The sequence below is a fragment of the Trichosurus vulpecula genome, chromosome 7 (genome assembly GCF_011100635.1).
Source record: "Trichosurus vulpecula isolate mTriVul1 chromosome 7, mTriVul1.pri, whole genome shotgun sequence".
In the NCBI taxonomy this organism is placed as follows: Eukaryota; Metazoa; Chordata; class Mammalia; order Diprotodontia; family Phalangeridae; genus Trichosurus; species Trichosurus vulpecula.
In genome coordinates, this window is record NC_050579.1 from 245,945,667 (window position 1) to 245,973,122 (window position 27,456).

A 27,456-nucleotide genomic window follows, 5' to 3' on the forward strand; every position below is an offset into this window, starting at 1 on the left:
GTGCTTAGCATAGTACCTGTTACAAAACAGATGCTAAATAAATTCTCATTGATTGATTCATTGAAGGGAGATTCATGGATGGAGACAAATTAGTTACTGCAATATTCTACATGAGAGGGTATGATGGTCTACACTAGGTGACTGGGGTGTGACTGGAAAGAGGGGGGCAGATATGAGAGGAGTTGCAGAGTCAAACTTGACAAGATTGGGCAGTTGATTAGATGTGTGCGATGAGGGAGAGTGATAAGATGAGGGTGGTTCTAAGGTTGTAAACCAGGGTGGCTGGAAGGATGATGATGCCTTCGACAGAAACAGGGAAGTTAGGAGGAGTTTAAGGGGAAAGGTGATGGCATCAAGCTTGAGATGCCTATGGATCCAATCAGGTGGAGATGTCCTGCAAGAAGGTGATGATGTAAGAATCAAGTTCCAGGGATAGATTAGGGCTAGAGGTGTAGATCTGGGAATCGTGTACGTAGAGAGGACCATTGAACTCATGGATGCTGATGAGATTGCCAAGAAAGAAAGTATAGAAAAAAAAGAGGGTCCAAGACAGCCCCAGGATAAATCTTTACTTAGATGGGGGGTTGTGGATGATGATACTGCAATGTAGATGCTGAGGGTCCATGAGAACTGTCCTTTAGCTAAGAGTTGTCCTATGGAAAGCAGAAAAGATTTGTTCTACTTTATTCTAGAGGACAAAGCTAGAAGAAGTGAGGAAAAATCAAAGAGAGGCAGACAATCCATATGTAAAGAAGAATTTGTAAGTAACTAGAGCTATCCTGAAGAGGAATGGGTTGTCTTAGCAGGCAGTTGACTCCCTTTTACTGAGGTCTTTATCCTCATGGAGGATGGCCACTTGGCAGCAGCATTCAAAGAAGGATTCTTCTTTGGAGATAGCTTGAGTTAGGCTCCTTAACAATGCTGAGAATTTTTAAAATAATCTTTTATTTTTTTCCAATTACATGTAAAAAATTTTAATATTTGGTTTTAAAAGTTTTATCCGAGTTCTATCCCTCCATTCCTCCTTCCCCTCTCCCCTCATTGAGAGGCTAAACAATTTGATTATACTTGTGTAGTTATGCAAATATATGTTTCCACATTAGCCATGTAATGAAAGACCTCACCCCACCCCTCCTCCCTGGAGGGAAAACACATCAAGAAAAAAAGTTTAGAAAAAGTATTTATGCACTTAGACTCCATCAGTTCTTTCTCTGGAGGTGGACAGCATTTTTTAAAATAGGGTATGTGTTTATTATATGTTTCTTTCTATTTTCCCCACTTAATTATATTTTATTTTTTCCAATTACATGTAAAGATAGTTTTCAACATTCACTTTTCTATGATTTTGAGTTCCACATTTTTTCTCCCTCCCTCCCCTCTCCCCTTTCCAAGACAGCAAGCAATCTGGTGTAGGTTATAATGCACAATCGTATTAAACTTATTTCCACATTAGTCATGTTGTGAAAGAAGGATCTGAATAAAAGGGAGAAACCACAAGAAGGAAAAAACAAGTAAAAAAAAAAGAAAATAGTGTCCTTTGATCTGCATTCAGACTCCATAGTTCTTTCTCTAGATAGGGATAGCATATTTCATCATGAGTCCTTCAGAATTGTCTTAAATCATTGTATTGCTGAGAAAAGCTGAGTCATTCACAGCTAATCATCTTGCAATATTGCTGTTATTGTGTACAAGTTATCTTGGTTCTTCTCACTTCACTTTGTATCAGTTCGTATAAGTCTGGGTTTTTCTGAAAGCATCCTGTTTGTCATTTCTTATAGCACAATAGTATACCATCACTGTCATGCACCACAGCTTACTAATCATTTCCCAATTGATGGGCATCCCCTCAATTTCCAATTCTTTGTCACCACAAAAAAGCTGCCATAAATATTTTTGTACATGTAAGTCCTTTTCCTTTTTAAAAAAATCTCTTTGAGATACAGACCTAGTAGTGGTATTATAGCCCTTTAGGCATCTAAATTGCTCTCCAAAACTGTTGGATCAATTTACAACTCCACCAACAGTGCATTAATGTCCCAATTTTCCCACATCTCCTCTGACATTTGCCATTTTCCTTTTTTTGTCACATTAGCCAGCCTGCTAGGTATGAGTTGTTTTAATGTGCATTTCTTGAATCAGTAGCAATTTAAAGCATTTTATATGATTATAGATAGCTTTGACATCTTCATCTGAAAACTGCCTGCTCATATTCTGCTTATCAACTGGGAAATAACCTGGGATGATTCACATACATTTGACTCAATTCTCTATATATTTGAGAAATGAGGCCTTTACCAGAGAAACTCGATGTAAATCCCTCATCCTCCGAATTTTCTGCTTTCGCTTTAATCTTGGCTGTATTGGTTTTGTTTGTGAAAAATCTTTTTTAATTTAACGCAATCAAAATTATCCATTTTATATCATGTAATCTTCTCTTGTTTGGTCATAAATTCTTCCCTCATGCATAGATCTGACAGGTAAACTATTCCATGCTCCCCTAATTTGCTTATGGTATCATCATTTATGTCTAAATCACACACCCAAGATAAGGATCTTGGCATATGGTATAAGATGTGTTGGTTTTTACCTAGCTTTTGCCAAACTGCTTTCTAGTTTTCTTTATATATGGAGTGTCTGTCTCTCTTTGACTTTTTCCTCACTTCTTCTAGCTTTGTCCTCTAGAACTAAGGAGACCAAATCTTTTCTGCTTTCCATAGGACAGCTCTTAGCTAAAGGACAGCTCAAGTTTTTGTCAGATGGTGAGTTCTTGTCCCCAAAACTTGGACAATGTTGAGAATTTTGAAAAAAAATGAGTAAGGACAAAATTGGGGCAATGACTTTGTGAATAAAGAGTAAGAAATAAATTCAGAAGTCACTAGGAGAATCAGTAGAGAATGAGATTGAACCACGTATGACTCAAAGATTTTGAGGCTGGATAACTTACTTAAATGGTGTAATTGACAGAAATGAGGAAGTAGGGAAGAGTAGGTTTCAGGGAAAACCAAAAGATAAGCTTGGGACAAGTTTCCAGGACACTTGGGTCCAGATTTCCAGGGCACTCCCCACCTTTTTTCAATGAGTTCAGCATTTGGCTCAGTCTTTTTCCTCCTCAATTCTACTCTCATTCTAGGGTATTTTAGCATACATATTAATACTACCCAAAACACTCTAACCTCATCTTCCTCAATTTACTCATTCTTTTGACCTACTCCTTTGCCCCACCTCACCCACGTGCACAAAATGGTTATACCCAATGATCATTCTCATTCCATTTCTCTCTGTCTTACAATCTCAAACACTGTTCTTCAACTACACTTTCACTTCCAGTCCCTCTACTCCTCAGATCTTTCCCATGTCATCACTCCTACACTAGCTATATTCTCCTCTTTTCCCCATCACGACCCTTTGGTGAGCCAGTCTAACTATTCATTGTCATCTTAAGCTTTTCCCCCTTTATCATCATTGATCTTGCCTTGCCAAGCCTCAATCCTGGATTACTCTCACCATCCACTGCCTCCATTCCTACATATATGCTGATGAACAAAGCTGGAGAAAACCATGAAACCAAGCTGGCTGCAAATTCATGTTACATAACTTCAACTGGTCCCTGATTAGTGCAAAGCAATTCTTTTATACCTCCCTAATTACCTGCCCTTGGGGCAACTACGTGGTGCAGTGGATAGAATACTGGGCCTAGAGTCAGGAAGATCTGAGTTCAAATCTGACCTCAGACACTTACTAGCTGTTTGACCCTTGGCAAGTCATTTAAACCCTATTTGCCCCAATTCCTCATCCATAAAATGGGAACCCACTAGAGAAGGAAATGGCAAACCACTCCAGTATCTTTGTCAAGAAAACCCCATGGACTTTTTTAGAGTTGTGTATGACTGAAAGACTGAAGATAACAACAGAATCACCTCCCATGCACCATAGTAGTTTTTCTCAATCCTTTCACCCTCGTCAAGCCTCCCACAACTACCCCGCTCTTTCCCCTATCAGCTAAGAAACTTAGCTCTTATTTTACCAAAAAAACTGAGGCCATTATCTGAGAGCTCCCTCTCCCCTCCTCCTACTCATCTCACATCATTTAGATGTCTTTTACCACTATCTTCTCCTTCACCCCCATCTCACATGATGAGGTGACCCTTTTCCTTGCTACCGTTTTCCTTGTGTTACATGCACAAGTGATACCATTCCTTCCCATCTTCTCCAATATATTGTCCCCTCTATCATCCCCACTCTATTACTTATGTTCAATCTCTCACTATGTAGTGCTTGCTTCTCAACTGCCAAAGATATGTCTATGTCATCTCTATCTTTGAAAAACTCTCACTTGATCTAACCATTTACACTAGATATTGTCCTGTATCTGTCTTCCCTTTTGTGGTTGTGGTTGTGTGTGGTTTGTCCTTCATTCTCAAAGAGGATGACGACATCAGGGAGATGATGACATGACTTGCAGTTGACTTTGATTTGAGTGAGGGAGGGCTGTGCAAGGTTACTAGCCTCACTTTATCCTCCAGAATGATCTGGTTCCAGTGGCCTGATAGTCATCAGGATGACTGGAGAGGGTCCATGATGCAGTGGGGGACCTTGGACTTTTAAGCTAAGGTCTTTTCAGGTTCTCTTTTGTGGTTAACTCCTCAAAAAGGCTGTCTATAATGCTTTTACTTCCTTTACTCACACTCTTTTAAAAAACTCTCTTCAGTGTTAATTTCCCATTTTAGCATTCAACTGAAACTGCTCTCTCCAAAGTTGGCAATGTGTACTTAATTGCCAGAACAAATAGCCTTTTCTCAATTGTAACCTTTCTTGACCACTCTGCAGCTTTTGATACTGTCACCCTCCTCATTATCCTTGATAACAGTCTTAGTTCTCCTCCTATGTATCTGACTGGGTCTTCTCAGTCTCTTTCGCTGGGTCTTGATCCAAGTCACACACAAAAACTATGAGTGTCCCTCAGGGCTCTGTCCTGGGTCCTCTTCTCTTTTCCTTCTGTACTATTTCTCTGGATGATCTCATAAGGTCTCACAGATTCAATTATTATTTCTATACCAATGCTTCTGAAATCTATATATAGCTTTAAGCTGTCTGAAGATCCCCAGGGTCTCATCTCTAACTGCCTATTAGAAATCTCAAAATGAATGTCCTCTTAAACTCAACATGTCTAAAAATAAACTTATGTTCTTCCCTAAGACTTTTGTTGAGGGTACCACTATCTGGTACCACTCCCAGTCATCCAAGCTCAAGACCCAGGAGCGCTCCTCTATTCTTTACTCTCTCTTTTATCCCTCATATCTTGTTGGTTGTTAAGGACTGTTTTTATTTTAGTTTTGTCTCTTGCATATGCGCCCTTCTCTCCTGTGACACTTCCACTGCTTTGTCGAAAGCCCTCATCACCCCACACCTGGTCTGTTGCCATAGCTTTCTGTCACAAATCTCACATTCCAGTCTATCCTTCATTCAGATGTCAAATGACCTTCTGACCATGCTATCCCTTCTCCTTACTACTTAATAAATGTTTGTAGGTCTTTATTACCACTGGGATCAAATATATTACCTTCTGTTTGATGTGCAAAGCCCTTCATAACCTATCCCCTCCCTTTCCAATCTTCTTACACCTTACACCTCCTCCTACTCGCATAATATACTCTGATATTTGTGACTCTATGCATTGAAATTAATAAACTAAAATATGAAGCTTGGGGGCAGAGCAAGATGACTGAGTGAAAACAGGGGCATGCCTGAGCTCTCTCAAATTCTTTCAGATACCTCTTGAGAAGTGAATCTGAGCAGTTTTGAGAGAGGTAGAATCCACGAGGAGACAGAGTGTGGCGGGTTACCAAGTCAGGAGATTCCAGAAAGAGAGGGATCTATTGTACTGGGCTGGGAGAGCACTGTGGAACCACCCAGGAACACTATACCAGAATGGGAGCAGGCTCAGCTCACTGGCTGTAGTGGCAATCCCCAGGCCTCTCAGTGCAGGATGGGAGTCTGTTGGAGCTAGGAGAGACAGAAGCACAGAGCCTGTGGCAGCAGCAGCAACTACTCCTGGAGCTATCAGCCCTCAGTCTAAAGGTTTGAAACCCATCTTTTTGAATTTCTGGGAGCCGTGATGACCCAGTAAACTCTAAGAGCTCTCATCCCTCCCTTGAATAACCCAGAAAATATTACCCTAGGAGAAACCCTGGAGTAGAGGAGCCAGGAGTTGGGGTTCAGTAATCTTTTAGCTCAGGAAGCTAAGGAGACCTCCTCTTGCAGTGATGGAAGGAGACCAGTTCAGGAAGGGATACATCCCAGCAAGTCCCACCTTAGCAGATCAGAGGCAGCTCCTGAGCCCTGGGGCAGGGGGACCAGCAAGCACCAACACCAGGAACCCAGGCTTGCCTTCCCACAGCTATGGATCCAATCAGGTGGAGATGTCCTGCAAGAAGGTGATGATGTAAGAATCAAGTTCCAGGGAGAGATTAGGGACTGAAGGGAATATATATATATATGTATGTATACACACATACATACACAATATGTATATATATGTATATATATATATATATATATATGTATATATATATATATATGTATATATATATATATATATATATATATATATATATATATACACATATATAGACAGAGAGAACAGGGTGAGTTGAATAGGAAGGGATGATATCTAAAAAAATAAAATCAAATTAAGGGATAAGAGAGGAACATATTAGGAGGAGGAGAAAGGGGGAGATAGAATGGGGTAAATTATCTCCCATAAAAATGGCAAGAAAAAGCAGTTCTATAGGAAGGGAAGACGAGACAGATGAGGGGGAATGAGTGAATCAAGATTCTCATTGGATTTGATCTTCTGAGGAGGGAATAACATACACACTCAACTGGGTATCTTACCCTACAGGAAAGAAGGAGGAAGGAGATAAAAAAGGGGGGATGATAGAAGGGAGGACAGATGGGGAAGGAGGTAATCAAAAGCAAACTCTTTTGAAAAGGGACAGAGTCAAGGAAGAAAATTGAATAAAGGGGGATAGGATAGGAAGGAGCAAAATATAATTAGTCTTTCACAACATGAGTATTGTGGAAGGGTTTTGCATAATGATACACATGTGGCCTATGTTGAATTGCTTGCCTTCTTAGGGAGGGTGGGTGGGGAGGGAAGAGGGGAGAGAATTTGGTACTCAAAGTTTTAAAAGCAGATATTCAAAAAAAGTTTTTACATGCAACTAGGAAATAAGATATACAGGCAATGGGTCATAGAAATCTATCTTGCCCTACAAGAAAGTAAGGGGAAAAGGGGAGGGGGAGTGGGGTGACAGAAGGGAGGGCTGGCTGGGGAGTGGGGCAATCAGAATATATGCCATCTTGGAGTGGGGTGGGGGGAGAGTAGAAATGGGGAGAAAATTTGTAATTCAAAATCTTGCGGAAATCAATGCTGAAAGCTAGAAGTTTTAAATAAATATATAATAATTTAAAAAAAAAAGTGGTCTTGCCAGGGACATCGGAACTATCACCTCCCTTATTATGGATATCATGCCTTTCATTGGTGAAGGGAGAGGGTGAGCATTTATTGAGAGCCTACTATGTGATCTTCACAATAACCCTGGGGTGGGGGGAGGTGTTCTTATTATTCTCATTTTACAGTGGAGGAAATTGAAGGCAGTTAAATGATTTGCCCAGGGTCATGTAGCAATCAACCTCACTCTCTCTTCCAGAATCATGGAAGTTCAGTGGCAAGACAAAAGTCAGGATGAGTGGTAATGGCCCAGGATGCAGTGCATGTCCTTGCTGTTGTTAATATTTGACCAAGCTCTACACAGCTCCTGCCATTGGAACAAATTGGTTCTCATCTGCCCATTCCATCAGGGCAAGTCTTCCACCCTTGAAATAGACACCCGCCTCCCCCAACTCACAGTTTGGTTTGTGGTCTGTTAGTTACCTTCAATCTGATTGAATCAATCAGCCAGACTGATAGGGTTTACTTGGATGTGGCCACTGCACATGCAACAGCTTCTTGGAGTCACAGGTGAGAGTTGAGTGCCTGGTAGACACCAAAGGTAGATGAGCAGCCCTGAAAAGAGCTCAGCAAGCCCTCACACCAGAGGTGCTAGTCCTCCTTGAACACCCCATATACCTCAGATTCTATCGTATCTCTTATCTCAAACTTCAGAATATTAAGCAGCTTCCTCAATGAGCTCCATAATTGTTCAAAACAGATTGGTCTGACAATCTAGCAGTAAAAATTAAGTGGATGAAAAATGTATGGTATGTTCAAGGGACACTGTGGAGACCCGCTTGACTGTAACAAAGTATATATATTAGGAAGTAAGATTGAAAAACTAAGGGCTATGTTATGCCTGCTTCAAAAGCCAGGCAGAAGTACTTAGAATTTACATGAAAACAAAGAGCAATCCCCTCACGGTTTTTCAGCAGAGAAGTGACATGATGAAACAATATTTTAGGAAGAAGAATACCAAGGCATTTCTTCTAGGCATGAGATTGCAGCTAATTGTGTGTAGGCGGGGGTGGGGCGGGGGGTGGGGAACCAACTGCTTTCTGAGCCAAAATAGAGCCCAGAATTGATAGGATTACAGGATCAAGAATGAAAAGGGACTTGAATTGAAATGAAATATTATTGTCCTATAAGAAATGGCAAGCTGGATGATTTCAGAAAAACCTGGAAAGACTTACATGAATCGATATAAAGTGAAGTGAGTAGAACCAGGAAAACATTGTACATAGTAAAAACAACGTTGTATGATGAAGAATGGTGAATGACTTAGCTATTCTTAGCAATACAATGATCCAGGACAATCCCAAAAATGAAAAAAAAAATGCTATCTGCCTCCAGAGAAAGAATTGATAGTGTCTGAATATTGACTGAAGCATACTATTTTTCTCTTCCTTCCTTCCCTCCTTCCTTCCTTCCTCCTTCCTACCCTCCCTCCTTCCCACACTCCCTCCCTTTCTTCCTTCCTCCCTCCCTCTCTTCCTTCCTTCCTTTCTTCATTCCTTCCTTTCTTCCTCTCTCTCTCTCTCTCTCTCTCTCTCCTCCTTTCTCTCTTTCTCTCTCTTCTTGCAGAGAATGACTAATATGGAAATATTTTACATGATTTCAGATATTATAACCTGTATCAGATTGCTTACCATCTCAGGGAGAGGGGAATGAGGAAGGGATAGAATTTGGAACTCAAAACTTTATTTTTTCCCATTTAATAATATTTTTTTCAGAGGCAGCTAGGTAGTGCAGTGAGTGAGTAGAGCACAGGCCCTGGAGTCAGGAGGACCTGAGTTCAAATCTGGCCTCAGACACTTGACACACTTATTAGCTGTGTGAACTTAGGCAAGTCAGTTGACTCCAATTGCCCTGCCTTCCCCCCTCCAAATTTTTTTTTCAATTACATATAAAGATAGTTTTTAACACTCACTTTTATAAGATTTTGGGTTCCAAATTTTTCTCACTCTCTCCATACTTCCCTGATATAGGTTATATGTGTATAATCATATTAAACATATTTCCAAATTAGTCATGTCGTGAAAGAAAAATCAGAACAAAATGGAAAAGCCATGAGAAAGAAAAAACCAAAAAAAGTGAAAATAGTATGCTTCAATCTGCATTCATACTTCACAGTTCTTTCTCTGGGCGTGGATGGCATTTTTCATCATGAATCTTTTGGAATTGTTTTAGATCACTATATCACTGAGAAGAGCTAAGTCTATCAAAGTTGATCATTTCACAATGTTGCTGTTACTGTGTACAATGTTTTCCTGGTTCTGCTCACTTCACTCAGCATCAGTTCTTGTAAGTCTTTCCAGGTTTTTCTGAAATCTGCCTGCTCATCCTTTCTTATGGCACAATAATATTTCATTACATTCATATACCACAACTTGTTCAGCCATTCCCCAATTGCTGGGAATTCTCTCAATTTCTAATTTTTTGCCACCACAAAAAGAACTGCAATAAATATTTGTGTACATGTGGGTCCTTTTCCTTTTTTATGATCTCTTTGGGATACAGATGTAGTAGTAGTATTGCTGGATCAAAGAGTATGCATAGTTTTATAGCCCTTTGGGCATGAACTCAAAACTTAAAAACAATGAATGTTAAAGAAATGTTTTTACATGTAATTGGGGAAAAATAAAAGATTATTAAAAATTTGAAAATACAATAAAAAAAGAAAAGGAACCTGAAAAGTCATTGAGTATGATTTTCTTTTTAAATAGGTAAGACTTATGAATGTTAAATGTTTTGCCCAAACTCAATCAGGTGGTAGGTCACAGAAGCAGGGTTTGAAACTCCTTTATTCCTTCTTGTCTAGTAGGTCCCCAATGACATGACACATTCTACTCCACTGTTTCCCCACCTCAGTACCTCTCATCCTCCAATATGAAACACACTCATCCTATGAGGCAACATCCCGAAGATGTTTTGAGGCTGAAGGGAACTGGTGGCATCAAGTCCTTGGATAGAAACTCTGGGCACAGCCAGTCACAGGTGGATCCAAGAACGAGGGATAAAATGGAGGTGACAGGATGCTGGAGGTCACAGATGCTGCTGTTGCTATTTCTCTGTGTCACAGGTACAAGCACAATGCAGTCTCTAGTGGGTAGAGTTGGGGAAGGATGGCACCAGTGGGGAGCTCTAGAAAGGGAGTTTTCTAGTTCTTCCTCTTTTTCACCCTTTCAATGATTCCCTTGGGATAGGTGGTGCTTGGGGAGGGATGAGAATGCAGGTTATTGTGTGTAGGGAGGCCCAGCTGCTGTCTGAGCCAAAGGAGAGGCCAGAATTTACAGGATTACAGGATTGAGAATGAAAAGAAACTTGTCATTGAGTGTTTCTGACCTCCTTTTTAAATAGGTAAGACCTATAAGTGTTAAATGTTTTGCCCAAACTCAACCAGGTAGTAGGTGGCAGGGGCAGGTCATTTCTCTAACCACAACCTCAGCATTCTTTCCATTATACCATGCTGCTCTCCCATCTCTGTAGGCATCCAAAATGTCTTTTAAAATTCATTTGCTTTTATGTCATTACTTCCCTGACACAATTTCAGAGGAGGGAAAAAATTCTGAGGAATAGAGTGTGTGGGAGGCACCATAGAGAGAGGACTTCTTTATGCTGGGAGGGGTAGAGATAGGGTATGGGTAGCAGAGGGTAAGGCATTTCAGGTATGGAAAAAAGTAGGAGCCAAAGACACAGAAATGGGAACATTCGTGGCATGTTTGGGTCCTGGGAGTTGATTAATCTAGGGGTTGGGGAAATTGGAGTAAGTTACTCTGCAATCTGGAAGCAACTTATCTGAGTTGGCCATTCATTTCCTGTTATTGATTATTGTACCTACTTTGTCCCATCTAGGACTTTCCCTACCCCCAACCCTTCCTGCTGTCCCTCCTGTACCTTCCCCCACTTTAGCTGATACCACAAGAGCTTCCTGAGACTGTGGCCTCAGGCACAGAGCCCCTCCCTCCTGTTCTGGCCCTTCCTCCCAATGAATCAAACCAACTCACATTCTCAGGCCACTGACACTGAGGACATGGAAATTGCTTCACATCAGGGAGAAGCACGGAGAGGGGGCAAATTCCATACAGCTCAATAATTGTATAGTCCGGCTCCAGGGTTTTTAGAGATGAAAACAGTTCATATTTATATTGTGCTTAAGTGCCCACCTGCATCGGTAAAGAGAGTTTCCTCACCTGGAAGTTCCCTATTCCAATGAGATCACAAATCTGGTCCCTATCTCTGTATTGTTTTAAAGTTAATTTTTTTTCAAAAAACTGAGTCTCTTTAACTTACATAGGCTGGAAGTACAGCAGCCACTCCTGGGCTTGATCCTGATACTGACTGCCATGGAAGCTTTAACTTGACCTAAGCCATTTAGCTGTTACTTAGCCTGGTGACTCTTTGCTCCCTGGGACCCATCATATTAGTGCCCACCTTTGCGTGGATGTCTGATTAATCAGCTTTAGCCCTGCAATGGCTCAGAAGTGTTGGGCTCACATGAGCCAAACAGCTTCAGCCTCTCCAGCACCAGGGACTAGGATGTACACCACCACACCCAGACCTATCTCTATTCTTAAAGGCTGTCACTCTGGCTTTCATTGATTGGACAACAGTCAGTCCACTTAATGGTTATTTTTAGGCCCTCCTGGCTCAGAGTGAATGCAAATAGTAATTGTTTCTCTTTTGGCCAGGGTCCCAGAGGGTCTTCCGGTCCTATTTTGATTTTTTTTTTAATTAAAGGGACCACCCTTGACTCACTTCTTAAACAGGCCTATTCACTGAATGAGTGTTGCCACACTCGAAGTGAGAATTTGTGAAGACTTTAGCTTAAAAAGGTTGTCTCCAAATTTACCCTGGGCCATCTCCAGTCATCCTTGTCTATATCTGGCCACTGGACCCAGCTGACTGTGGAGGAGAAAGTGAGGCTGGTGACTTTGCACAGCCTCAAATCTAGTTCGCTTGTAAGTTATGTCATCATCTTCCTGATGTCATGGTCCTCTTCACGTATGAAGGACAAATCACAAAGGCTGTCATCAGAATCAACTGTGCAGCAAGAAATTGTCCCATTTCTTTTTCCACAGGGCACAATAGTCTTTTCCTTCTTACCCTTCCTTATCCCAGATCTCCTCTGACCTCTGGAGGGATTTGGTTGAAGAATGTGGACAAGATAGACTGAAGGGAGAGAAGAGACCAAGTGCTCTGACCACCTCCTTTCTTTTGTCTGTTCCTCCAAGGGATAGGGGATGAGATCTATTAGTCTATCTTTGAAAACCTTAAAGATCTATATGAATGGAAACCATTATCATTGTAAATAGTGTGGCTTGGTGGACAGAGTGCTGATCTTTCCAGAAGATGAGGATCCACTCTGACACATACTAGCTGTGTGATCTTGGTCAAGTCACTTAATCTCTTAGTGACTCAGTATAATATAAATTGTAGAGAAGGCACTAATTGGGAGGGGGAATTTCCTCACCTGGGAGTTCTTTATACCAAAAAAAAGATCACAGATCCAGTCCCTAGGCTTATCCTTTTTTTGAGCCAAGAGCTCAGAGCTGTAACACTAATTAAAGCTGGGTGAGGGAAAACATGTATGAATTGGAGGGTGGTAACTGAAGGGAGTGTGGGATTTCTCTGACTGACTCCTGTCTTCAGCATTACAAGAGCCTGTGGAAGAGGAGGGAGAGATGTACATGATAGAGAGATAAATCTAACTGTGGGATGAATCTACTGTATGGTGAAACGCTCTAATGTCCTGAAGGCCTGGCACAGATTTGGAAATAATGACCAACTGGAGACACTGGCATAAATGAATAACATGAATGGGGAGCCCAGCTTAGTCCAGGCTGGCAGGTATTTGTTAGAGGATGGTCCTCATGATGCCATGCTGAAATTCACAAGGATGGGACTCTAGAGAAAAGATGTCACCCTTTTCTCCTTGACACTCTCTTCTCCCTAGGGTTTTGGGGACAATACTCTCTCCTGGATCCCTTCCTATCTATCAGATCAGTCTTTCTCAGTCTTCTTTGCTTGATCCTCATGCAGGTCATGTCCACTAACTGTGGTATTACATAGGGTTCTGTCTTGGACCTTCTTTTCTCCTTCTACATTCCCTTGCTTGGTGATCTTATCAGTTTCTGTAGGTTTAATTATCATCTCTATGCTCATGATTCTCAAATCTTCTATATATTGCCCTAACATCCCTGCTGACCTCTTACTGCCTTTCAGACATCTCAAACTGGATGCCCAGTAGACATCTTAAACCCAATATATTCAAAATTGAACTTATTAACTTTCTCCCAAACATTCTTACTTCCTAATTTCTTTATCATTCTGGGTAGGAGACCATCTTCAATTGTCCTGATCTGTATCTTGCCACTGGACTCAGATGGTTTCAGAGAGAAAGTGAAGCTGGTGACTTTGCGTAGCCCTCCATCACTTAAATATAATTCACTTGTAAGTAATGGCATCTTCCTGATGTCATGGTCCTCTTCAAGAATGAAGGACAAACAACAACATCTTTAAGTTCAGTGGGTTTTTTAGTTATTTATTTTTTCAATGATCAGACATTTAATTTTTTCCCTCCCTTCCTCCTTTCCCCTCCTAGAGAAAAGAAAAACAAAATCCTTATAATATGAATAATCAATCAATTAATTAATAAACATTTATTAAATCTCTACACCAGGAATAAGTGGCTAAAGACAGTCCCTGCTCTCAGGGAGCTCACAATCTAATGCATAGTAAAGAAAAAAACTACCTTTATTAACCATGTCCAAAAGCATCTCTCTTTCCCTGTATCTCTAGTCTGTCACCTCTTTATCAGGAGTTGTATGTCAGATTCTCTGGAATCATAATCAATCATTGTGTTGATTAGAGTTCCTAAGTCTTCCAAAATTTTTCCTATTTATAATGTTATTGTGTAAATGGCTCTCCTGGTTAGGCTCACTTCACTCTGCATCAGTTCATGCAATTTTTCCTAGGTTTTTCTGAAACCATCCACTTCTTCTTACAGCACAATAATATTCCAACACATTCACATAACAGAATTTCTTCAGCCATTCCTCAATTGAGAGGCACTCCCTCTCTTAGTTTCCTGTTCTTCACCACTACTAAAAGAGCTGTTACAAATATTTTGTACGCAAATGACTTTTTTCTTTTCCTTTGATCTCTGAGCTCAGTGTTAAAATCTTGGGCCCCAGAGCTTCAGGAGGGTATCCATGCCCCATCTGAGAAGAATGAAGGGACAGAACAGACACTGTACTCTGGATTGTACTCCTAGATACCCTGATGGCTCCCTTCATCCCTCCTGGGTGCTACATGGTCCACCACCCTTCCCAAGCAGAACAGTGCAAATCTAACCGATGTCAGCCGTTGACCCAGAGGGATGTAGCAAGAAGGGTGGAGGCCTCCTACAAAGTGCTGGGTCATTTCAGTTGCTGGCAGCTGTGGGATGGAGATAAGAGTGAGGGTGGCTGAAAAGAGCATATTCATACATTTGTGCACAGTACTGAGAAGAAGAAAGGGGTGGTGCTGAGGAGTGGTTTCTACAGGGAGAGATGAGTGAGAGGAAGCAGACAGCAAGATGCAGGGTCTTGTAAGGTGGTGTGGGAGACACAAGGAAGATGGTACGTGAATGGGGACCTCTATAAAGACAAAGAATAAGGGGTGGGAGAAGAGAGAGAAACCCACAGGGTTGGGTATTTCTGAGAAGACCCCAGAGTTCCTTTTCAAGTTTGGTGACAAAATACTGTTCTGTGGGAGGGAATATATGTGTGTGGGGATGAATGAATGAAGGCATGTGGGTGAGTGAACAGGATTCTGATTGAGCAGATCTGTGTGTGAGTATGTCTAAGTGCACAATTGGCAAGCATGATTGAGTGGGAATGAGGTTTGTAAATGGATATGTGTCATGGTTCTGCTCCATTCTACTGAATCCAACAAACATTTATTAAGCACCAACGGTATGCTAAGAGGATAATGGACACAGGCTCTGCTCTTGAGGAGCTTTACAGTCTAAGACAGAAGGAAAGACCTGTGCACAAAAAGGCTGTTAAAAGGGAGAATGTGTGTAAATGAGTCAGAGGAGACGTAGTAGAAAGAGCACTGGACAATAATAATATTTATGTAGCACATTAGGTTTTGCGAAGCATTGTCCAAATATCATTGCATTTTATTCTCACAACATCGGGAATTAGGTTCTATTATTACCCCCATTTTACAGATGAGAAGACTGAGGTAGAGGTTAAATGACTTACTCTGGGTTCAGGGGTATGCCTGTAAATGTTTAACAATAGGCATTCCAGGGGGGAAAGTGCATGATGCACTTTTGAGTTTAATTTGCATTATTAACATTTTTTCTATCATTTGTTAAAGTCTAGACAATCATTAAAAAAAAAATCAGTGCCTCATTTGTCATAGTACAAATGCTCTTGATGAAAATTTAGCAATCAGCTTAAGCTGGTAGGACCCAATTCCAGCAAACTCTTGCCTGTGTAGCACAGTTATTACATGCCTGAAGCTGGATTTGAACTCACGTCTTCCTGCCTCCAAGCTAGCACTCTACTCACTATACCATCCAATTGCCTCTAGGAAACCTTGCCTCCAGTTCTGTTTCTCTCTGTGTGACCTTTGGTTAGCACCTTTGCCTCTCTGTGTCTCTGCTTCCCGGTCTCTTAAAAGCAAGGGTTGGACCAGATGAGCTAGAATAGAATTGGGTATCTCATCTGGTTCTAATATTCTTTGATTCTGAATGTATGAATGTATGTGTGAATGAAGCATTATTTCTCTTGGGGAGCACTTCTTCCTGGGCAACACTCTAGGCACTGAACCATACTGACCCAGGAAACTCCCTTTTAAAGAGCCACTACCTAGTTTCTGGCTTCAGATACTAGCTGTGTGACCCTGGGCAAGTCACTTAACCCTATGTGACTCAGTTTCCTCATCTGTAAAATGAACTGGAGAAGCAAATGGCAAAAACTCCTGTAGCTCTGCCAAGAAAAACTCCAAATGGGGCCACAAAGAGTCCGACACAACTGAAACAACCAAACAACAAATAACAACACTTACCCTTAGAGCTGAAAAAGAATTTAGAAGCTCATTTTCTAGAAAACACTAAGAGAGAGGGTCCCAGGCTTTATCCGAGGTCACATGGGTAGTAAGTGGCAAAACTAGGATTCAAACCTAGGTCCTTTGACCTCCAATCCTGCATCTTTCCCCCGTATCACATTTATGCTACAGACTTTGCTCTCACCTATCCAAATGATCCTCTCCTCTGAGCCGAAGGCTCCTACATTGTCTGTGGAGGCAGAACAGAGGAGCTGAAACTTTGTTTTGAGTGAGACATGGTTTTGCATCTGCCTCCAGCAACGGTAAGCTGTGTGACACTGGACAAAGTTTCTGAACCTCACCGTAAGCCTCAGTTTCTTCATCTGTAACAGGATGATGACAATACTTGGAGTGTTTACCTCACAAGGCTCTTTTGAGTACCAAATGATCCAGTTTATAACAAATGCTTTGCAAGACTATCTAGATGTCAAGCATTCTCTCTAGACTGTGGACCATCTCCCCATTTAAGGGACATGAAAGCCCTGAGGCAGAGGAGCTCTAGGGCAGGGTGGAGTTGACCACACCTGCAATGAGCAAGGAACGGAAGCAGCAGCAGGCTGCCTCTCCCAGTGATAGGCTTTCTCTGGGGCCTGCGGTTGGGGCCCTGGGCTTGCTGCTTGTGTTCCCAGCAGTTTCCTCATTTCCCTAAGTAGGCAATTTCACTTTGACAACTTCACCATCCTATTCACCAGACCCAGGTGGCAAGGCCCAGAGCTGGCTTTGGACGTTGACCTCAGGACCCCGAGGGGGAGTGTTCAGAGGAGGCCGTGGCCTCCCAGAGCCCCATGGAGACAGGGCCCTGTCTCTGGTTGCTGCTTCTCCTCTTGGTGCTGTTCTATGTGTCAGGTGAGAGTCTGAGAAGGCAGGTGGGGTCTGGGATGGCTGCATGATTCTGAGGGGTGGGAGGTAGGTGGTCTTCAAGGTGGGAGAGGGCTTTATTGAATCTACACTTGACCCATTTCTGTTTCAGAAAGACCTTTTCTATCTCTTTCCCTTGCTACCTAAAGAACCCAAATATTATTTGAGACAGATGTGATTGTTTGTGAGAGTTACCTTAACTTCTGTGGCCAGTTACTGCTGAGCACATCAAAGTGGCTGGCTGGGAAAGAGCCAAGCAAGTGAGAGACACCAATGAACCCAGATCAGTTTCTAACTTGGTACTAACTTTCCTCTTAAAAGAACTGACTCTTAAAATTTGTCCTTAAGCTCTCTATGGGGGTTAAGAGCTCAGTGTCTCTGATTGGCTCTGACATCACAACTTTGATTTCATCATCAGGTGAACTTACTAGTTCCTTGGGAGTATAAATGGGTGTGTTTAGTTCTCAGAATGCTGATGCCAGCTTCCTGTCCTGGATTGGGGCCAATCCCTAGAGGCGGCTATCTAGCATTGCAATGACCATTGGTCTTTTTGGAAACTCTGTCCATTCCTAGAGTCGTGGCAACTGGGTTACCACTTCCCGTTAATCTTTTCAACATTCAGGAAACCTCTCCTCCAGCTGCAAAGGGTGGATTGGGAGGCAAAGTCATCCTATCCATCCCACAGCCTCATCCCGAATAGAATGCTATGAGATCTCTAGTCACGGAGGTAATGTTCTGACTTCTAGATGGACCTTCCAGAACGCCTTCATTTAGTTATCTGGGTTGGGACTATACAGTTCAGAGCAGGAAATAGGCTTGTTCAAAATGTGAAAACATTTCTATAGTGGATATTGGATTAGGATTTTCCAGTGACTTGTAGTTGGCCCCTCCTCCCTTTTCTCTTCAGCACCTCTGTCATAGGCACTGAGCTACCAGGGAGCCCTGAAGAAATTACTGCTTGCAAGTAATCTAATGGGGAACAGAAGCAAGGTAACCCAATAAAACTCCATCTTCCCCTTCAAAAAGATGTCAAAGAGTAATGGAAATAGAAACAGGAACAAATTACTTCTTCTGTTTGGATCTCAGTTTTCCTATTAAAAAAATGGGTCGATGCAGAGCTGGACTAGATGACAACAAATTCAACAAACATTTATTAAACACCTATTGTACACTAGGGATATAATAATAAAAAACAAACAAATTATGTAATCAAAGAATTTATATCCTGTTAGAAGGTTAAGTATAGCTTGAACGCAGATAAAACAAATATAAGGTAATTTGAGGAGAAAGAATAATACTGAGGGAGAGATGATGAAGAAGGATGAAGAAAAACCTTCACATAGGAAATGGAATCTTTACTGAGCATTGAAGGAAGCTAAAGGTTCCAAGGGGCAGCTAAGTGGCACAGTGGATAGACTCATCTTATTGTATTCAAATCTAACATCAGACACTTACTAGCTATGTGACCCTGGGCAGGTCACTTAACCCTGTTTGCCTTAGTTCCTCATTTGTAAAATGATTAGGAAATGGCAAACCATTCCAGTATCTTTGCCAAGAAAACCCTAAATGTGGTCACAAAGAGTTGGACAAAGCTTAAGTGATCAAACTACAAAGATTCCAAGATGTGGAGATGAAGTTAATCCATAAGCACTTTTTATGTGCCAGGAACTGGGCTAAGGGAGATGAAGTAGGAGGGAATTCCAGTATGGGATTCCAGGCAATCTCTTATATGATTGTAGAGGGGATTACAAACCTGAGGAATAGCTAGAATGAGAATTTGGTTAGAATTTGAGTGTATGAAAGAGAATCAATAGGAAATAAATCTGTAAATCCAGATTGGAATCAGATAGTGGAGGGTGTTAACTGACAGTGTGTATTTTATCCTATAAGCAATAGAGTGACACTAATGACTTTTATTCATGTGAGTAATATTGCCAGATTTATATTTTAAAAAGATGATTTTGGTAGTTATTTGGAAAATGGATTGGAGAAGGGAAATACTGAAAGGTAGGAGACCGATGAGGATGTTACTGCAATCTGGGTCGGCCTGAGCACAGTCTGGGTAAGGATAATGGGTGTTTGAGTAGAGAGAAGGGGATGGATATGAGAGAAGTTGGGAAGATAAAGTTAACAATCAAATTATTTGAAAATGGGATGTGAGGGAGAGGAAGGAGTCAAGAATGGCTCCAACATTGGGAACCTGCATGACTTAAGGATGAACTCTCAACAAAAATAAGCAAGCTTAGACGGGGATGAGTTTATCAATTCCATTATGAGAATTTGGGATGATAATGAAACATTTAGATGGAAACATCAAGCAGGACAGTTAGTGACATGATACTGCAATTTAGAAGAAAGATTAAAATTGCGTATGTAGATTTGGGAGTTGTCTTCATAGATATGACAGCTAAACCTATAGGAATGGGTGCTATCATGAAGAAACAGAATGTAGAGATGGAAGAGAACAGTGACCAAGACAGAGTCTTGGGGAGCAATCTAAGATCAAACAATCATAGATTTAGAACTGGAAGGAACTTTAGAATCCATCCAGAGGCAATCTATGCAGTCTTGCAATTGGTATTTTCTTTTTCTGTGTTGAGAAGTTCTGGTCCTTCTTGCATTATTTTTTTCATTATTTTGTTTGATTTTTTTGGCTTGTCACATTCTTCTAGAAGACCTATAATACTTATAAATCCTGTCTTCAAAATCAATATTGAACAGACAGCATGTCCTCTTTTAATGTTACTGCTTTTGCTTTTCTTCTTCTAGATTGTCCTTCATGTCTCTGTATTTTTATTCTTCATCAGTTGTCTTCTCTTTTGTTCCTTTGATGAGACTTTCCATCACAGATTCAAGTTTTTCTATTCTATTATTTCTGCTGGGAAGGCAGATAAATTCTGCCCTCATAACTGTCATTTGTCTTTTAATACACTTAGGAATAGTGTGTTGTGGTTCTGTTCTCAAATTCCACAGTGTCCTCTATCTTACCAAGTGTTGATTCATTTTCCTTTGTTTTACAGTATTTTCCTCCTAGAAACCCAAATTCATTTAACAGATCTAAAGCCCATATTTCCTCCTGCTGGTAAAGTTTTCCCTGCTGATATATCTGCTTCTCCTCTAAACCTCTGAGTTTTCTTCCTCTGAAGATCTTTGGTAATTTTAGCCATCCCTCCCCCATTTATTTTCCCTATTCCTCACTTTCTTACTCTGTCCCCTCTGATGGTGGTTTCTGCATGGTTTAGATCTCAAAGTATCTCAGTCTCCTCTAACACTGAGCAATTCATGGTTCACCAGCTTAGGTGGATCACTGGATCACAAGCTGGATCCTGGGGTCTTTCCTTCAGGCTTGGTGGAGTGCTGCTCAGCTTCTCTTTCTCCCCCCCCTACCCCCACAACACTTTGTTTTTCTATTCCTCAGAGGTTCAGAGTGCTGTCACACTAGACATAACACAGCTGGGGTGATTTCTGTCATTTGGAGTTTAAATCTCTGAGGCTCTGGGTGGAGGAGGTATGGGGTTGAACTCTTTCAAGCTCTGATGTATTTCTTACCCTTGTACATGTTTCTCTGTTCCTTTGCCCTCCTATGGAATTTTTTTTTTTTTGTAGCACAGAACATTGCTACAGTCCTGGCCATTGAGCCTCCAGAAAGTTCCTTCTAGGCACTAGGAAAAAGGAAGGGATGATGAGGAGTGGGGCTGGCTTATGTTGCAAGCCCATGGGTCAAATTTTTGGATCAGCTAGTATAACCTTGCTGCTGGCTCAGAGTCTATAGATTTTTGAACCTTCTTTTGGATTCTTGGTGTTCCAAATACCTGAAGTCTACTTACCTTTGGTGTATAATTTCTATTTTGGAGAGGTTTCATAGATTGTAAGGATCTGAAAAAAAAAAAACATCTACTTTGTTTTGTTGATTATGTGATCCAGAAGTCCTTTAGAAGCCATCCAATCCAACACCATCATTTTCAGATAATGGCACTGAGGCACACAGAGACTAAATGACTTGCTCAGGGTCACACAGTCGAGCTATTAGAGGAGGCAGATGGTGGATGATGACCCAGCACAGGAAACCAAGGAGTAGTCAGGCATAGAAGGAGGACCAGAGGACCTCAAAGTTTCCTTCCAACATTAAATCCTATTATCCATTTCCCTGGCCTCCACATTTCGGTTTATAACTAATTTCTTTTAGGAAAATTCCTCTGATTAGCCCTTACCCATTTCTGATTTCTCTTTTGTTCCTAATCTTCATAGTGCTTATAGGACCTTCTAGGAAATTTTACCTCCTTGCATGCAGCTGATATATATCTTTAAAAGAGGAGTGGAAATTAAATCAGTGTCTGGCAAACATCAGGTACTTAATAAGTACTTGTTGATTGGTAGATTTGAAGCCTCATTTTAGATACGCTGGGGTGGGGTTTGCAAGTTGAAGGCATCTTATGCTTAATGAATTTGTGAAATGAATAGTCATTCCTTTATTATGTTTTTATAATTTGGGATTTTCACATCATGAATTTGCTTAAAGCAGAATGCATTCATATTTAAGCCCACTTAAACCAGTATCACTGACAGCTGACCTTTGTATAGTACTTTAAAATTTGCAAAGTATTTTGCAGATATCACCTGTATAGGTCTTCACAACAACTGTGTGATATGTTGTATGTACATACTACAGCATTGCAGTTATCGTTGTAATTCCCATAGACCGGGAAATTCAGCACTGACAACTGAGATGACTTAGCCAAGGAAGCACAGACAGTCAGAGGCAGGATTCAAACCCAGCCCTCTCCTGCCTCCGGGTCACCATCCTCTTCTCTGTACCGCATTGCTTTCACTGCCTCCCCCATCCCAGGGATGGGGACTCTGAGTTCTCCCATCTGATGTGGAGTCCTGTGAAAGCAGAACTTGGTTTTCTCCTTCCTTCCCACACTTCCAACTACAAGACTGTAGATACATAAGGAATACTCAGCACAGGGTTTACTAACTGATTCTTAGTGGCCTTGGGAAGAGAGGACACTGTGGAGGACAAGGCTGTGGTGACCAGTGCCATAATGTGGAGAGCATTGGACTTAGAGTCAGGAAGACCTGGGTTTGAATCCTTCCTCAGACACTTACTACTTGGATGGTCCTAGAGGGCAAGTCAAACTGAGCCTCAGTTTGCTCATCTGTAAAATGGGGGCAGTACTACTACTTACCTCCCAGAGATGTTGTGAGGGTCAAATGAAATACCGTATGTAAAATACTTTGCAAATGTCAGCTATTATTAGTTTTTTTCAATTAGACTCATAATTTTATTAGAGTAGGAAGCTCCCAGAGAGGAACTACTCTTACCAATGCTTCCTTTGTACTATGGAAAAAAAAAAAAACCAATGGATTTGGAATCCGAGGACCAAAGCCCAGCTCTGCTGCTTACTGCCTGTGTGATCTTGAGAAAGTTATGTGATTGGGCCTCGATTTCCTCATCTGGAAGATGAGAAGGTTGAATTAGATGGCCTCTAAGGTCCCTTCCAAGTCTTAGGGACTCCTAGCCTTTTCCTTCATTGCTTAGTTTTACTATTCCACCTTCTTTCTCTTCCCCCTTCCCCTTATCCACCCCCACTGGGGTTTGTGTCCCCCCAGACTCCCAGGCAGAGGATGTGTATACAACAGTCCGTCACCGAGAGGGGGAGACACTATCTGTTCAGTGCTCCTACACTGTCCGTTCTGACCGATGGGAAGGCAAGGTCTGGTGCAAAGTGAGGAGGAAGAAGTGTGACTCAAGGTTCAGTCGGGGCTCAGGATTTAACCCCCCCTACAAGCTCCATGATGACTTTCAGGCCGGGATCCTCATTGTCACCATGGAGAGACTTAGGCACCAGGACTCTGGGAAATACTGGTGTATGAGGAACAGTTCACGCACCTTATACCCTGTGAAGGGTATTCAGCTGGTGGTCTCACGAGGTGAGTGTCTGACCCAGGAGCGGGGGAAGGAGGCCACCTTGATTCCCTGAATTCTTATCAGCCTCTCCCGTTATTGAAGTTGATATGAAAGAGTTAAATTCAGGAATGAGGAGAGAGTGCATTCCTCTTCCCCACTCCCCCTACCCCAACTACTCCTTCTGGTAACTCAAATTAGTATTTAAGGGAGCAAAATTTCCTACCCCATCACTGAATTGGACAAAGCTACATCTATTCTAAAGGGAGTAGGAGCATAAGGAAATAGTGTGAAGTGAAGAGAGAAAAGAGGAATCATGGGAATGTCCTCTACAAAAAGAGGCAAAACTAGAACTCTCATGCCAGAAAGGTAGCTTTGTCTCAGGGTGGTGACAAGGGGCACAGTTAGGGGCTCTCCTTCCCAGCTCAAGCCTCATTTCATGTTCTTGTTGAGGTTATAGGGTGAACCCTGCCCAAGGTCTCATCGCCATCATATACCTCTTCTGGGCCTCAGTTTCCTCATCTGTAAGCTCCCCAAGTGTCCCCTTCCAGTTCTAAATCTATGGACCTAGAGTCCTGATGTCCCTATTTCCTAAACATTATGGAAAAGAGAGGAATTGCTCTTTGGGTAATGGACAAACCCCTGCCAGCAGAGGAGATGGAACTGCTATACTACCACATAACCCCAAATCCTTGCTTCACCAAAAGTAGGGTTAGCCCCTCCCCCAAACTCAATTTGTCCCAGGTGTGCCTTGCCCAGGATCACATAGATAGTAGTTGTAATGCATGTAGGTTGTGAGATACACTGGAGTTTTTAGTTTTGCCCCAGCTCCATTGCTATTCCTCATCCCCATCCCAACCCACATGTCTCAACTTGTGTACTTGAAGCCCCCAAAGTGGATGAAGATAACACTGGGTAATCCCACTAGAAAACTTCTGGAGATAGGCTCTTCTGTCCCTCATCTCAGTCAGCACTTTTATATTAATTTTTCCTTCTATCTGTTTCCCCAGCACCTTCAACTGAGAGAAACATCCCACTTATTACAAAGGAAGCTTCCATCCAGGAACCAGACCACATCTTTAGAACTGCTGTCACTGCTGGCCCATTCCTCAACAAGGACAAGGACTTGTCCATGGTTGTTCCTATCACTACTTCTCTACCTGCCTCAATGGGTAGGATGCCAGCTGACACAACTACTCTCCCTACAATGGCCAGATCAGTGACCACTGTGTCTAGAGCGATGGTGAGATCCATATCAGTCACCAGACCCATAACCACAACCGTGTCAAGGATGACCACAAGACCCTCAGCAACCAATGGATCTCCTTGCAAGGTGAGATCCACCCGTGTTGCTCCAGTGATGTTGGTCACAGGCAAGGCCAGATCCTCCAGTACTATATCCACCACCATCAGGTCACACCCCAAAGGATTACCTCCTAACAGGTACCCTACCAGTCTTAGGATATGACAATGCCATTTGTCAAATACATCAGCAACTCTCTATCAGGCTTTGATGGTTCCCTGATGCAAGGCTCACATCAGACCTATCACCCAACCTCTGTTTTCTGATTCAACTTTGTGTCAGATAAAGTTGATAAAAAGTAGGCAACTGAGAGAGAAGATGGGGGACAGGCAGGTGGGTTGTAGTTATGTGGAATGGCAATAGATTAACAATAGGAGGTGAATTTGGGACTAGAAGATAGGGAACAAGGTTTACACAATCAAAACCAATTAGAGCTGATAAAATTGGAATGAAGTCCCTTGGGAGGTGGTAGATTCTCCCTCATTGGAGATCTTCAAGAAGAGGCTAGACAAGCACTTGGTAGAGATTTTGTAAAGAGATACTTTTTCTTAGGTATGTGACAGATTAGAAAGCTTCTGAAGTTTTCCCCATCTTGGAGATGCTGTTGAGTCAGTCAGTTTGGGCAGGAGAGATCAGGAATGGAAAGATGGGAGATGGAAGATAGGAAACGCATTTTGGTACTCCTGGGGGTAGTAGGGGAATAGGGGAGAGAAGAAAGAGAGAGATGTGGTTGGCAAGTCAAGGGGTGAAGAATAGTGGATTATAGATATGAAGCAGGAAATGGGGGATGGGAGAAAATACAGGTATTCTCCATCACTCATCAGAAAAATAATTTATTCATCAATTACTGATGGAGACCTCTTTGGGGACATTCTCTGATTGAAGAGTAAAGTTAGTGAGTGAGTGTGTGTGTGTGTGTGGGGGGGGGGTGTTTATGATGGAGAAGGATTAAGGGGGTGGAGGGGGGTTCTTTTTGCCAAAGGACACAATAGATAGCCACATTAAGTATCCTTTGGCAATTTTCTGTGTGGTGAGTGACCTCTCCCTCCAAAATCTAGGATCATTAATTTTCTACCACATCTGGGTTATCAGGGACTATTGTTTCCTTCCTCTGAATCCAGTGATAAATAAGGGTGCTGTCTGGGAGTTCTGCTGGTCTCTCCAGCTAGAGAGCCTTTGGGTGTCTGTATTCCTTTCTTTGAAGCAGGGTTAAGGAGGACTAAGTATCCCTCCCTCTCTCTCCCCACTCCCATCACTCTGGATTCACCAGTTCCCTCAATCCAGGATGGGAGTTGTAGAAAAGAACACATCTATGCTAACCCAATTTCCCCATTTCTCCCATTTTCTTTTGTTTTTAGTTTCCACAGCTCTGGCCTCGCTGTTCCCATGTTGTTGGGGGGAAGTTTCATGATCCTGATGTTTTCAGTTGTATTCTGTGTGCTATGGAAAAAGAAACGCATGGGAAGTGAGTACGAACTTGGCCTGCCTAAAAACAGGAGGCTGACCCGATCTTGTTTGAGGTCTGCTCCAACACTAATACTGGTGTCATTCAGTCTTCTTGCTGGATGTCCTTTTTCCTGTTCTTGGGGAGAGTTGATATTCATCATTCTTCGTGGCCAGAGGAATGGCGACCTGCAGAAAAGAGGTCTGAGGGACTTCCCCAGCAATTAGTTAGTCAGTCAACAAGCATTAATTAAACACTTAAGATATGCTGTTTGCTGTTCTAATGAATTGGGGGAGATAAAGGTAAAAAACAGTCCTGGTCTTCAAGAAGCTTACATTCTAATTGGTGAGAGACCATGTAAATAAGTAGGTCTATACAAGACATATGCATAGTAGTTGGAAAGTAATTTGAAAGAGGAAGACAGCAGCTGGAGGAATTCTTGCAGAATGGAAGATTTGAACTGAGTCTTGTAGGAAGTCTAAAAGTGGGCAGAGCATTCCAGGCATGGGAGAATGACTCAAACAAGTTTTAGAGCTGATTTGGAAGCAGTTAGACCTGGATTCAAGTCCTAACTCTAACACATACTGGCTATCAGACCCTGGGCAAGTCACTTAACCTCTCAGTGCTCTAATTAAACATTCCAAGCCTCTAAGCTGCAGAGATGTTGCTGGTCTGTATTGGTGGAGGGAATTTCCTTACCTGGAAATTCCCTGTACCAATGAAATTACAGGTATATTCTCTATCCCTTTGGGCCAGGCACTGTGGGAATACAAAGAAAGAAGGGAAACAGTCTTCCCTCAAGGGGCTTATGTTCTAATGAGTACCAAAAGGTTTTCTCTCCTTTTTTAGTCCTGAATCTAGGGAATGGGAGTGAAGGAAGAACATACACACAGTATATACCAGTATGGGTTGGGAATGCTGCATTGGTATAGTGTCTAATGGACTCTATTCTCTTTATATCTTTGCAGTTTATTATGTATAAGATGGTCCAGTTTTACCCTGGTCCAACAGGCCTGAAGAGCTGGAATCCTCGGAAGCAGGCTAAGGCAGTCTGAGACTACACTGTCCCAGCCACTATGGAAGGAAGATCTTCTTCCAATTGGTCTTCTGGTGCCAGACTCAGCAGAGAGGAAGATGGTTAATGAAGAGTTGACTCCAGTGTCCAGTGGGATAAGAATCTATCCCTGCTCCTGGATTCAGAGGATGGCTGGCTATTGTAGGTGGATTTGGGTAATGCCAGGGGGTGTATTTGGCTCTAGAAAAGAGATACCATTCCCCTCCCAAATTTGAAGGCAAGGGGTGAGTAAGCTCGGTGTCCAGTCCATTGCTGATGGGGCAGAGGAGTA

The 27,456-nt window shown here is 42.0% G+C and overlaps 1 protein-coding gene across 1 annotated transcript; it reads left to right on the plus strand.

The window, feature by feature from the left end:
• Positions 1–17,382: 17,382 nt before the first annotated feature.
• Positions 17,383–27,114, plus strand: LOC118856169 (trem-like transcript 2 protein). The gene is made up of 5 exons (XM_036766295.1): positions 17,383–17,443; positions 23,069–23,389; positions 24,374–24,806; positions 26,025–26,131; positions 27,079–27,114. Exons 1-5 carry the CDS (start codon positions 17,383–17,385, stop codon positions 27,090–27,092), a joined length of 936 nt encoding a protein of 311 aa, XP_036622190.1. The 3' UTR covers positions 27,093–27,114.
• The last annotated feature ends 342 nt before the right edge of the window (positions 27,115–27,456 follow it).

Coding starts and splice junctions, on each gene's coding strand:
- LOC118856169 (XM_036766295.1), top strand. CDS start 17,383: ATGGAGACAGGGCCCTGTCTCTGGTTGCTGCTTCTCCTCTTGGTGCTG. Junction 17,444..23,068: donor GGTGCTGTTCTATGTGTCAG/GTGAGAGTCTGA, acceptor GTGTCCCCCCAG/ACTCCCAGGCAGAGGATGTG. Junction 24,807..26,024: donor AAAGGATTACCTCCTAACAG/GTACCCTACCAG, acceptor TTTTGTTTTTAG/TTTCCACAGCTCTGGCCTCG.